The sequence below is a fragment of the Stegostoma tigrinum genome, chromosome 30, assembly GCF_030684315.1.
Source record: "Stegostoma tigrinum isolate sSteTig4 chromosome 30, sSteTig4.hap1, whole genome shotgun sequence".
Classification (NCBI taxonomy): Eukaryota; Metazoa; Chordata; class Chondrichthyes; order Orectolobiformes; family Stegostomatidae; genus Stegostoma; species Stegostoma tigrinum.
The window spans coordinates 35388680-35403100 of record NC_081383.1 but is presented as its reverse complement, the minus strand read 5'-3'; the positions used below and the strand labels follow the sequence as shown (position 1 = coordinate 35403100).

The following is a 14421-nucleotide window of genomic DNA, read 5'->3' as shown; positions in this document are numbered from 1 at the left end:
TTGAGTAACACTTGCTTTGGAGAGTTAAGGCAGAAATTGTCCACAAACCTGAAACCGAGCTACTAACTGATAAAACTGTGGATGAGCACCAGGCAGCATTTTTTTAAAAAAAAATTTTGGTTGGTTGACTGTAGAAGTGGATGTACCCTTGAGGGCAAGAGCTATACTTTGGTCAACGATGAGGTAATGCCCAGTATGAAATTAATAAAGGACTTATACAAAAGCAAAATCCTGTGGATTGGGCAAGATGTAAAGAAGAGTGAAGGAGCATAAGCAAGGCAGTAAAAGCCACAAAAAGGAGTATGACCAAAACCTTGCAAGAGGTATTGAATAAAACACTGGAGTTGTGTTTAACAAATAAGTTAAAAGAAGGAATAGCATGGGTTGTTTAAAGACACGTGAATGATACTGTAATTGGAAAGTGGAAGATATGCTAAATACATTGACCTTGACAATCAAGAAAATGCATAAAATATCAGAGGTAGTGAGAAGGCAAGGGAAGAAACAAAAGATTTAATATGTTTAAAATAAGTTGGAGAAACTAATGTGAATAAAGATGCAGCTGACTGTTTCTACACCATGGTATTTAAAAGAAGTAGGTAAAGAAGTTGATGCATTAATCGAGATCTTCAATTTGGAACTGTCCCCTTGAATTGGAAAACTGGCAGTATTACTTCATTATTTAAAAAGGGTAAGAGAGTTAACTCGGCAGTTAAAGATCTGTTACTTTAACATCAGTTGTGGGCAGGTTACTAGAATCTTTTAACTGAGGACGGGGTGATTGAGCATTTGTACAAATGTGAGCTGATCTTGGAGAGCCAGCATAGTTTACTTTTTAGAAACCTATGTTTAATTAACCAAGTGGAGTTTTTTGAAGAAGCAACCAATATGGATAAGGAAATGCATTTGAATGTTATTTATATGAACTGCCACGTATCAAATAATGTTTTATATAAACTTAGTGAAAATAAGCTTGGTGGATTTGCAGGCAGGCTGTTCAGATAGGAAATTAGGAGATGGACAGAATAATAAGGCACAGCCTTCCCCAATAATTCCATGCTTTACTTGATTGATCTGTGCATCTCTAAATGAGGCTTTATCCTTTCTGCCGATTTATTTGCAATAATTTTACCATCATTGCAATTAGGCTGATTGGTCTCTAGTTACTCGGCAGAGTCTAATTGGAGCCTGAACACTCTGGACCACGTTGAGAAATGTGGAAATCAAGGCCTTTCTCCACTTCAGGAGCAACTTGTTGCTGGGCATAGAGACAAGATTTATATTAGGGAGGTGGTGAGATTGCTAGGGGATTATTGCCTTTTAACCTTAAGTTCAATAACAAATCACACCTCATTAATCAGCAGCTTCCTGTTCTTTGCGTGTGAATGAGATATTGACGATTGCCAATGTGAACGTCAGAGCAGGTACCTGGTGATGTGAGCTTGCTGCTTGCTCATCTAGGTCACCATCTTGAGCACCCAGCAGCAGCATCCCAGGGCACCAACCACACGTGCCCCTCATGTGTAGACCCCTGCCAGCCTCTTGGGACTGGCAGTCTCTGATCCACCGTAGAGTGAATCAGCCCTTTTAAAGCTGCACTTGGAGGTGCACTGTCAACTAGCATTGATAAGTACCTGCAAGGACACCTTGAGCACAGGAACAAGCACTCACAAGCTGGACCAGGCTTATTTTAGGGCTACAGCCTCTCTTGCCTCTCATCCTCTTAGTGGCGACGCACACTGACGCCAGCTCTGCCTTACTGTACCTTACCCTGCTTCAGTCATGAACCAGGCAACTTGTCTTGAAGGTCCGCAGTCCTCCATTAAGGGGAGACATCTTTCTCTAAAGTGCAGTATAGTGTCAGTCACACATCTAGCAAGTGCCAGCAGCTTATATGGCAAGCATACTGCATGTGGCTACTTCTCAAAGTCTAAGGGATGTGGCCCTCAGTGAGTCCAAGCAGGTACCCATCAGTCAGGGTGTCCTGGAACAGTGAGTAAGGGCAGCCTCTGATATCAATCTAGGACGTTGGCCACAGTCTGGCATCTGACTAGTCAGCTGTAAGCCCAGGGGTCCGTGCCTCTGCAGTCTAGGGAATGGCTCTCAGTCAGTCCTTACCTCACAGTGGTTCCTTAGCCTGGGATTAGTGCTGACTCTGTCAGAGAGATGTACAGATTTGAGTCAGGGCTCTGGGCATATCTTGCTCAGTGCTGTCTGCTCAGGTTGCTCAAGAGAGTGTGGACAACAGTCAGTCTTTTTATTTCCATCCAATAAAGGCATGGAGTAAGTGGGGAGGGGTGGGGGCTGGTTGTGGACTCCTGCTGCAGGAAGGAGATGGGCAAACCTATTGGTGGGGATTGGGGGAGGATGAGGATTGAAGACGGATGTTGGGTTGGGACCTGAGATGGTGCACAGCCTATGAGACTCATGGGAAGGTCAACCAGAAGGAGATTTGGATGACTGGAGCCTCACCAACAGGTAAAAGTGAACCTAGAAATTGGAACAGTTCAATATTAAGAAAATGGTTGCAAGCACAGCACTTCCAGGGTAATTGGGAGGAGTTTCAAAATGCAGCGACAATGAACCTTTTCAAGGGACAACAACACTGCGCATAGACCCATTTACTGTGTAGGGCTCACAACTGTGGATGCCCAATCCCTGCCGAAGCTTATCCATTGTCTAACTGTGAGCTGTACACCTCCCAGTTTGAAACACTGCAGAACATTTCATGCAGAAGCAGTACCTTTATCCACGGAAGCCAGTGACACTGTACCAGTGCCTGAGTTAAAAAGTGCCCAGTCACTGGAGACCCTTCTGGCTGCAATGGTCATATTGCTCACATACAGTACAGCAGTTTCTCAAGTCGGGCATTACACCAACTAGGACCTAACACGTAAGCTGATGTAAGACTTGAGTTAAAGTAGGGGCTACACAGCGACAAGTAAACTGATCTAGTGGCGCTCTGAGCATGTTTCAACAAATATCACACTTTATTTGACATGAAAGTTCATCCATGCCGCTGATGTGCCCTTGAGGTTTTCTTCTTTCTTTCCCATCCTCCACAAAAGGCAGCCCCAGCTCCCAAAGCCAGGGTGGAGGGAGCCAGCTGGAATCCTCGGAGGTTTGGTCAGTTGACCCCAGAGGGTATTGGTATCTCGGGCACCCAGACATGCTGAGTGTGTCCTAGTCAGAAGCAAGTTCACTTTCCTCAGGGCAATCTCTCGTGGGAGTGAAGATGGTAGGTGAGTTGCACATGAAAGGCCCTGCCACCTTTGGAGACTGGGGACTTTTGAAGGGCTGTGTTTGGTTCCTCTTCTGGCTGGTTGCCTTCTGGCTAGTTGCCTCCTGGCATCGTCCTGCCTCCTAGTGGGGAGGGTGGGACACTTGGTGTGAGGCCAAAGTGACCTGATCGCCCACCACTGTCACATTGCTTTGAGGCTAGGGTGATGGATTGTGTGTATATCCAATAGACTGTCACACTACTGGATCTGGCTCTTTATGACAGCTACCTCCCTGTCCATGGAGAGAACCAATCATTTGCGTGGTAGCAGTAGCTGGTGCCTCATAACATTCTTTCCTCTGGACTGTTGAGTGCCATTGCCCCCCACCTTGCTGCCTGCTGCTCACATGTCTTCTTGTACATGTGGACAAAGTCCCTATTTATTGACACCATGAGGTCCCCTCCTGCCGTAAGGCAGAGCTCATGCCTGGCCTCAACTAATGCCAGTGAACCAGGACATTTCAACCAGCTGTAGAGACATGCTCACCGACCCGTGCTCCCCACTCTAACTAAAGTTCCCACAAAAATGTCAGTATTTGAGCTAGTTATTGGCTGGGGAGTGCTTGAAAATACTTCCTCTGAAGCATTTGAACTCTCCTCAGAGGTGTTGGAGGCCCCTTCTTGTAGACTGGGCCACTGAGTGACCAAGGCAGTGGACTCCCCATTCAGATCTGCAGAATATAAAGGGGAGACAGAAAGCAGCCAGTGGTGTATTATGAATGACGTGAGTAGGCTGATTGTAAGAGCTGCATTGGAATGGAGTGGTACCTACCCAGCTGGTTGGTGTTGGCATATCGTCCCACAGGAAGTTTTTAAAACAGTATATAACACTGTCATATAATGACATATTAGGACAGGTAACCGAAGGTTTGGTAAAGGAAGTAGAACAAATAAGAGATAATTTTATGCAGGGAAGTGAAGAGCTCAGTGTCCAGGTACAGCTGCCAGCACTGCCCCAGTGAAAAATGATGCTAAAAGGTTAAACTAGGAAAAGTGAAAAAATCTGAGTTGGAGGAATAGGGAAAGTTACAGGGGTGGGGAGGGATAAGCTTTGAAATGATGGTCTCAGTCTTTTCCGACAAGGGCCAGGATTCTCTCCTAAGGGGGTGAGGTGGATATGGAGGAAAAGGCAGGGAACTGACCATAGGTAATAGAACCAATGCAGGTATAATGGGCCAAATGGCCACCATAACAATTCTGTGACTGAGAGAGGTGTTGAGTTTTTGAACTGTACAATCCATAGAAAGAGTTGATTAAACTGGGTGAGTGTACAATTGTGTTAGCTTCAGCACTGAGAAGGAATCAGTGCAAAGAGATACAGAATTTTAACATTGGTACATTTAGCTCTAAATATTATTAATGAGATAATAGAACAAAGAACTGCAGGTGCTGGGGATCTGAAATAAATAAAAACAGAAATTGCTGGCGAAATTCAGAAGATCTGGCAGCACCTTTGAAGAGAGAAACAGAGTTAATGTTTCAAGTTTAGGTACTCTTGTTCAGGTTTGCTCTGTTGAAGATTCTGACTCAACATTAACTCTGTTTTCTCTTCGGAGACCTGATGGGTTTGTCCTGCACTTTGTTTTCGTTTGTACTGATGAGGCAATATATTGGTGGGTGGACAGCTTCTTTGAAAGTAGAAGGAAACACAGACCTCGTAAGAGAGTTGCCCAACTAATATCACACTTCAGTAGCAAGGTCAGGAGAGTAGCCTGAATACCTTGTTGGTCAAGGCAATGACATACTCTTGAGGATTCTTTTTCCCCAGCAGTTTTGGAAATTATCCTACCAGAAGAAATATCCTGCAGTTCTCTTCCGTCTGTAGTTTTCTTCAGCATTATTTACAAACACTTCAGGTTTTAGCACTTAACCAGTGATCTACTGCCACCTAGTGTCTGAAAATGGAATCTGTCAACACTAGCAATGTGCCTTCATGTAGCGCCCTTAATAAGTATATCATCCAACAGGACTAGTTTTAAAAACAGTATATAACACTACCGTGTTATGACGTATTAGGACAGGTAACCAAAGGTTTGGTGAAAGAGGTGGAATGAATGAGATGAGTTTTATGCAGGGAATTGAAGAGCTTAGGGCCCAGGTACAGTTGCCAGCACTATCCCAGTGAAAAATACTGATGCATGAAAGACTACACTCGGAAGAGTGAAGAATCTGAGTCAAGAGAAAATTACTGAGGTAGAGAGAGGTAACCATGAAATAGTTTTGAAATGATGTAATGATGTTGTTGCATTAAATGATCATTCTCTTGATGACTTGCTTGTGATTCAGGTGGAATTTGAAGGAGGCTCTCAGCTGACCTTGAAAAGAGAAGACCTTTTTACATTGGATGAGGAGCTACCCAAGCGTGTGAAAGCACGGCTGGTGAGTTCAAAGCAGACATTACCTATCAAATTGCAATCAGCTTGTTAATTACCATCCACTTGGTTATGCACCTCTGATACATGTTGAGTGGCCACTGTTTAGGCTGACAGTTCGAAGTGACATGGTAGTTTAAACATCCAGTTCAAACTGCAGTGGTCTCTTATTCTTACCTTTGTACTGTTGATGAGGCTCTAATATTGATGCTTGGAAACGTATTATGTTGATATTGTGTCCCACTTGAGGTTAGTGTCAGCTTTAATTGAAACTGGTTAAAGGCAAGTATTGTCCGCAAGAAATCCTCTGCTCCTGTTCAAAACTGTCATCTGATATTTTATGTTTATCTTCAGTTGTGCAATACACCTTCCTTATATTTGTCTCTTCATTTAAAAAGTGTCAGACTGGATTATAGCACAGATTCTCTGAGTAGAACTTCAATCCACAAATTTTTAATTCAGAGAAGAAAGTGCTGACCCTTACCAAAACAGGATCTGACTGGAAATATAGTCATTTATATAAATCAGAATTTAGTCCCCTGTATGGTCTACTGCACAGTACTGATGTGGATTGCAACTTTAGACACCAGAGGTTGCAGGTTTGATTACTGTTTGCTGAGTTGGATTAACTGGGACTGCAGCAATGGCATTCCAATTGGGTTCAGTGCTGTGACTAGGGAGAGGAATACTATAATTAAAATTCTTCTACTCAGTGCCCCATGTTGGAAAGTGTTGTAACTCTGACACATTCTCAGGCTGCTGATACTTTCCATCCAAGCTAATAAGAACAGCCAGCTTGATCATGTATAAGAAGGTAGCCAGTGCCTAAGTAACTGTATGTACCTGCTGCAAGTCCATACTTGCAGGGAAAGAATGGTGAAGAGTTAAGATTGTAATTAGTTGAAACCTCATATCATGAATGGAACAAAATACTAACTGTTCCCAGTACTTCCCCAGTTGCACTAAAGTTGAGTTACAGTACAAACTATGTCCTTCTGCATGTAAATGGGGCATGTGGTAGAGTGTGGAGATTTATTTTATTTGTACATTGACATTTAATGTGGATGACTGCCATTTCCCAAAAAGACAGCTGTGCACATACACGTGTTTGTAAGGTATCCCAGGCAGTTAGCCTCTGCTGTCCTTTCCAGTTTTGTTAATTCATTGCACATGGTATTGCTTCTGAGGATTAATGTGACATACATTGCATTCTTCCAGTTCATACTGTGCTACATATTTTTATCAAAAACTATCACACTTTTAACAACAATACTTGCAATTAAGGACTTCCTGATTGATCAGACTCATTATCAAAATTGTTTCTTCCCAACCGTTCCCCAAATTGAGGAAGATTTTCTTTCCTCACTGCATCTAGTGAAATTGTGGAATAAATTTTGAAATAAAATAACGTATTACTGCAAATAATGACCAGAGGAAATGTTCCCACTTTACTGATTGTGGTAGAATTTAGAAGATGCCTTCATCAGGCATGATAAACGTAAAGAAACACACACAGTCTCTTAAATGTGAGTAGGCCAAAGCCTACTGTAGCAGTATGCATCTGGAATAAGATTCAGTGAAAAATGGTCCAAGTCTCGGGCCTTACTCCTCCTGCAAGAAGAGCTGGAACTCAATCTGGCTGTTATTGGAATTTAATCATTTTATCCCATCTGAATTCTCTGATCTTACTCTCTCTAGTTTAAAATTGTTCTATTTTGCCACATTGCATTCAGTACAGCTCCACGTGCTTCAGTGGTTACCATCTGTTATCACTCTTATTGATAAGCCTCAATCCATTTTGTTTTGGGTTAAACCCAATCCATTTATCCAGTACTGAGATTTGTAGAAACTACTAATTAGTCAGATACTGAGTGAGAGTGAGCAAACTGGACCGTTTAAATCGTTCTGATATGAAATTTGACCTTCAGAAAAAGATATTTTTACTGATCACAGTACATTTGATTCAAGCAGCTGCGCGTTGGGATAAATCTTAGTTTACAAGCTTGATGTCTAACTGGCCTTAAGGTTAGATTTTCTGAAAGGAAATAACAGCAGGCAGCTTGATAATTTTTTAGCTCATATTATTGGATTAGGAAAACATAAATCTGCCACTGTACAACAGATAAGATGGATGGGGCTGCTCAATTATTAAACCTCTTTTATGAGCAGAGCACCAAGCACTGACACTAAACTGTACAGCAGAGAATTTAATTTATCAGAATGTTTTGCTGAGTTTCCAAACAAACCATGGTCAGTGTAACAGGGTTTAAAGAGGAAGGACATGAGATGCAGGTATGTTCCTTTGACTTTAAAGAGACACTTTATCAGATTGAGATCACACCTTCTGGGTTTCAAGAAAGACGCGTGCAGATTGAAAATGTGCTCAGATACTGAGAATTTTGGCAAACAGATCCAAGTCCTTGCCTACTGTAAGGATGTTGTAATCATTTCAGTTTTGTAGTAAATGTCGGTAAGAGAGTAAGCCACAACTGCAGCAGGTTTAAAGTCAGAATCTCCATTGTCTACATTCCTTATTAATCATTTATATAAATGAATAAATGGGTTGGCTCAAATAAATCCATGTTAATCAGCATTCCAGATAAAGATAAAATATCTCTGCACTGAACTCTGAAGTTATAAAATAAAAAAAAAACCAAAGAGATGTGTATTCATCTAGCACTTTTCACAACTTTGGGGCAACCCAAATAGCTTTAATGCAAAAACTGTGTCCTGAGGAAGGGTCACTGGACCTGAAGCATTAATTTTGATTCTTTTTTCTTTATTATTGCTGCCAGACTTACTGGGCTTTTCCCGCACCTTCCATTTTTGTTCCTGATTTACAGGATCTGCAGTTCTTTCAATTTTTTTTCCCCAAATAGCTTTACTGCTGAATGAAGCACTTTTGAGTTTTGCCCCTGTTGTAATGTAGATTAAGGCTGGTGATCCCTCATCTAGATCAGCCGTTATTGGGAGCTGACAGGATTCAGCCTGAATGGTTTAGTTTTTCTTTAATTATAGTATTCATGTCATAATGGACTGAACTTGCTCTACCCTGAGAAAAGAAACCTACCGCCCCTTCTGACAAAATAAATGACTATTAAATGCCTATTTCTTTACTAAGAAAGAAGGAACTCTGGCAGTACAGCACCACTTCATTTTGTCGTCTTCCAGGGTAGAAGGGCATGGATTTAATCCTTTGCTGTCCTAAAATTGCATTTCTGAAACAGTAAACACCGAATAAGTCAAAGCAAATTGAGCAAGAGAGAAAATTTGATTTGCAGGCCTGATTATGCTCTTTCTACAAATCCCCTAATTGGTCTGTACACCAAGAGCAAATAGCTGTGAAGCACCAACCTGAGGGAACTGACTATGAAACAAAAAACATTTGCTGGAGAAATTCAGCAGGCCTGGCAGTATTTATGGAGAGAAAACAGACTTAACATTTTGACTCCATTGACCCTTCGTCAGAACTGATAGCAGCTCTGAAAAGTTTATATTTATATTGGTGACTGAGGTGGGTGGGAGAAGGTGTGTGTAGATAGGTGAAATGGAGCCCAGAAAGAGAGAGAGAAAAAAGTTAGGCAAGCAAAGGGATTGTCCGTAATAAGCCAGGGAAGAGGAGAAGCTAAGTAGATGATGGGTGAAAATGCATTGGCTGCATTACACTGAAAGCAAACCAAGTTTTGACTGGACCTATGTTGTAGGTAACAGGTATGGAGGGTGATGTTGAAACTTATTGAACTCAATGTTGAGCCCTGAAGGCTGTAAGATCCCGAAGTGGAAGGTGAGGCATTTAGTCCAGCTTCTTCCAGATTATGAAAGTGAGTGAGAAGGAGAATGACACATCAGTTCAACAATGCCCAACTTGAATGCATTTGTTGAGCCCTCCAATTACTCTGATGCAATGCCTGCATCCATGTTTTTCTATGATGATATCATTCCAACTATCTCCTCCTTTACCTGAAGCACCCAACTCTCTATGGGTCACATTCACTTTCAGAAAATAGGATATATTACCAGTGGTGGCACAGCCTACTATGCTCTAGAATATATTACCAGTGGTGGTACAGTCTGCTATACTCTAGAATATATTACCTGTGGTGGTACAGTGTACTGTACCATAGAATATATTACCTGTGGTGGTACAATGTACTGTACTCTAGAATATATTACCTGTGGTGGTACAATGTACTGTACTCTAGAATATATTACCTGTGGTGGTACAGCGTACTGTACCATAGAATATATTACCTGTGGTGGTACAGTGTACTGTACTCTAGAATATATTACCTGTGGTGGTACAGCGTACTGTACCATAGAATATATTACCTGTGGTGGTACAGCGTACTGTACCATAGAATATATTACCTGTGGTGGTACAATGTACTGTACTCTAGAATATATTACCTGTGGTGGTACAGCGTACTGTACCATAGAATATATTACCTGTGGTGGTACAATGTACTGTACTCTAGAATATATTACCTGTGGTGGTACAGCGTACTGTACCATAGAATATATTACCTGTGGTGGTACAGCGTACTGTACCATAGAATATATTACCTGTGGTGGTACAATGTACTGTACTCTAGAATATATTACCTGTGGTGGTACAATGTACTGTACTCTAGAATATATTACCTGTGGTGGTACAATGTACTGTACTCTAGAATATATTACCTGTGGTGGTACAATGTACTGTACTCTAGAATATATTACCTGTGGTGGTACAGCGTACTGTACCATAGAATATATTACCTGTGGTGGTACAGCGTACTGTACTCTAGAATATATTACCTGTGGTGGTACAGTGTACTGTACCATAGAATATATTACCTGTGGTGGTACAATGTACTGTACCATAGAATATATTACCTGTGGTGGTACAATGTACTGTACCATAGAATATATTACCTGTGGTGGTACAGCGTACTGTACCATAGAATATATTACCTGTGGTGGTACAGCGTACTGTACCATAGAATATATTACCTGTGGTGGTACAGTGTACTGTACCATAGAATATATTACCTGTGGTGGTACAGCGTACTGTACCATAGAATATATTACCTGTGGTGGTACAATGTACTGTACCATAGAATATATTACCTGTGGTGGTACAGCGTACTGTACCATAGAATATATTACCTGTGGTGGTACAATGTACTGTACCATAGAATATATTACCTGTGGTGGTACAGTGTACTGTACCATAGAATATATTACCTGTGGTGGAAAGGAGTGAACTGACTCCAGTTTATTCAACTTGCTTGTTCCTTCACAACAAATGTTTAATTCCTTTTTTTCTTGGCATCAGGGTATATCTCTGCCCATTTAAAAAAAAATGTGGGTAACTAAAAGGAGCCAGTCTACAGGATTTGCTTGAATGAAAGATAAAGCAAGTTTATTCCCTATTGAACCCAAGGAAAAACAGAGTGGTCATTTAGTCCTTGCACATGTAGAAAATTAAAGGGGAATAGTGTCCAATGCAAATGAGGATTCAAGTATGGCTAAAAATCCATTCATTGTCTTGAGGTCAGAGGTTTTTTAGCCAAAGGATGATGTTGTTTTGCTGATTTTTTTTTTTTTTGGATTCAGTCAGTTAAGACACTGTTGTAGTTATTGAAACGCTATTGGTTTGTAGGCAGTTTTCTCCCGGGCTGATCAATTTTTGTAGAACTGGACACCACTTCCAAAGAGAGAGAGTATACTTATTTGCTGTCATTCCACGTGTTTCCATACACCCTTCATAAAAACCACATGCTCAGAAGGAAGTGTTGGAGAAATTCAGGAGGTCTGGTATAATCTGTGGAGCTATGAAAGGAAAGTTAACGGTTTGAGTCTGATATGAATTCTTCAGAATTCTCAAAGTTCCAAAAGAGAGTGTTTGTGTCAAAGCTGACTGTTGGTCCTCAACGAATGCAAGCAAATGTTACCAACGTGGGTTGTAATGGTCCAAATGTCAGCGTTCTGAAGAGGAGTCACCGGTCTTGAAACGTTAACTCTGTTTTCTCCTTTTCGGATGCTGCCAGACCTGCTGGGCTTTTCCAGCAACTTTGTTTTTGTTCCCAATGTCAGAGTTTCCTGTCATGCTTTCAATATAGATGGATTTTGGGTTTCAGACCTATCTAAAGAAGGTTCCCAACCCGAAATATCAACTTTCCTGCTCCTCTGATGCTGCCTGGCCGGCTGTTTTCCTCCAGCTCCATGCTCTGTTGTCTCTGATTTCAGCATATGCAGTTCTTGCTATCTCTTCTCCTTATGTAATGAGTTTTGGATTTGAGCCTTTGTTCCAGCAGTACTTGCTGTCGAGAAGTCCCATTTGTAGAGATATTTGAAGGTCTTATTGTGAGCTATAAGTTCCAGATGATATATTTTTATGTCCTGTAATTACCAGCTGGATAGTCTTATCAGAATGGGAATCTTAGCCATGCTGTTTTGAAATTTCTTTGTAATTCCTGTGAGCTTGGCTGCTCTCAGCTCAGGTGATTTTGGTGGCTATCATAGTGAGCCAGCTCATTTTTAGCTGTATTTCTCCCAAATCAAAGTTCAAGACTTTAAGGTAGTCATTGAGGCTTCAATGATTTGTAGTGTCTATTTTTATATCATCTTGACAACGGCCCTGCCTCCAGTCCCAATCATATTCTCTGCATGGCCATGGTCATAGTATTAGAAGACTCTCCATTGACAGCATTCAACTAAAGAGAAGAATTACATGTTTTACATATCTTCAAAATTGGTCTTTAGCACCTATGTTGTGGGTATGTGTAAATGGTTATTTTGTTAAACCAATCTGAATTTCAAAGGTAGGAGATCACTGGGGAGGGATGCAGCTTCAAGCCCACCAGTTCATTGAATTGTCTTCATTTTGCTGTAAAACCTTTGATTTACTTTATTCTACAATATACAATCATGTTTGTTTTACAGTCACCGTTGATGGGCTCCCAGCACGAAGATTACATCTCAGGAGAGGAAGCTAAGGATGCGAAGAAAGCTCGGCCATCAAACTCCAGGTTGCTTGAAGACTACACCCAGAAAGATTACACCCAGAATCCTGAATACATTACATTTATGGAAAACCTCTTTCATTCACCTTACCAGCAGGGATTTATTAATTAGGAAGATACACCTCTACACTTGGGTTTTTGTTTTGTTTGTTTTGGGTTTTTCAGTGGGGGAAAGAAATGCTTTTATGCTTAGTAAATGGATTCAATTTTAAAATTGCTATTAAAAAGACTGTGCAGTAAATACCTGTGAGCCATCTTCTGCGAAGGTGCTAAACATATTCAGAATTGAACTACTGAATCTGCCTTGAAGTTTCAACCACATCTCTTGTAAATAGAAAAACAATCTTGAAAAGTCTTTTTTTTGAAAACCTTGGGTTTAAGAAAAGGAGAGAACAAAATTCAGCATTTTTCTAGCTTTTGTCTGCATTTTCCTGGCATAATTGAACCAAAGCAATATTTTCAATTGTTATGGGGTGTAGTCATATCAGTATGAAGGAAACCCATTGTTACTTCTTTGACTTGTCTGCAGCAAGGCAATTCTTCCAAGTATCTTCAGGGACAGTACTTTTTGTTGTTATTGGGAGGCTTTGGTGGATATTGAAGAAGTTTAAAACACAGTTGTAAGGACTGCCCTCCTAAACTGGTTTAAATTTTTCTCTGAAGGCTAAATATAAATCCCCTATCTTAAAACTTGGGATATAATGTATTGAATCCCAGATCAAAACTGGGATGCCATTCTGGCTGTTCCAGTATTGTTGATATACCAGCTGCTGTGTTAATTTGTCGCTCTGTGGATTTTATAGTGTGTGGGGCTTTCAGGTGGCCAAGCACGGAAGACAGCTTTTTTTTTGCCCGAGATTGTTTTAGAGCTTTAATTTTTTTTTGCTACTTTTAAGTTGTGTGGTGAATCCTGATTTAGGATGAGGTTAAAGGTAGTAGTTGTGGAGGGAGCTGATTAACTTGAAAAGGAATTGATTACCCCTCATGTTCTGTGGAATCTTTTGGTTCCAAGGGTAGCTGTCATGATGTCTCTCCTGTAGGTCTCGAGATTAGCTGTCATGATGTCTCTCTTGTTGGTTTCTGAGTTTGGGAGTGGGGAGGAGGTCCATACTTTCTTACATTGTCTTAATTTTGTTTTATACTTGGACATTTGTATTATTTAAGGCCCAATCCACCACTAAGTTGCAACAAAATAATCTAATAACGTGAACTCATTTGCAATGTAAAGTGTTACCACAACGTCTGATCAGAACAGGGCAACCTGTGTGCCATTACTGTGGATTTATACCTTCATATAGTTTGAGTTGTCAAAGACTCAAAACTAAACATTTGTTTTGCTTATCATTTACCAAAATGAAGCACGTGTTTCACTGTTTAAAACCTTCAAGCCACTTTCTATAAACCATTGATTTAATTGATAACCTCAAAAAGACACTAGTTTATTATAAATTAATGTGCTTTTTGTATATATTTAATGTTATCTTTGTATAGTTTTCTTTCTTGCTCAGTTTGAATTGTTTCATCTCAATAAGCACAAAGCATGATGGAAGTATTTGGCTGTGAATTGTACCTCCTCGTGGCTGAAGTATTTAACTCTGTGGCTCCCATAAGAGATCTGAAGCTGGCTGAAGTTGAGCTTGTCTTTTATTCATTTTGAGAGTTTACTCCAACTTTTGCTGTGCCATCAAATAGAGGACACTGTCAATAGAGAATCCACACCTTTGTATCTCAACTAGGAAACAGAAATGCAAAACCGTGAGAG

At 40.7% G+C, this 14421-nt stretch overlaps 1 protein-coding gene across 2 annotated transcripts in view; it reads left to right on the top strand.

The window, feature by feature from the left end:
• Window positions 1–14421, top strand: part of kdm4b (lysine (K)-specific demethylase 4B) — a 453216-nt gene that overhangs the window by 437289 nt on the left and 1506 nt on the right. For both annotated transcript variants that reach the window (XM_048559767.2, XM_059638447.1), the window contains exons 21-22: window positions 5567–5659; window positions 12580–14421. The exon at window positions 12580–14421 is cut by the window's right edge and continues 1506 nt beyond it. In XM_048559767.2, the coding sequence (XP_048415724.1) occupies window positions 5567–5659; window positions 12580–12771 (285 nt within the window). In that variant the 3' untranslated portion in view covers window positions 12772–14421. The remainder of the gene's footprint in view (window positions 1–5566; window positions 5660–12579) is intronic.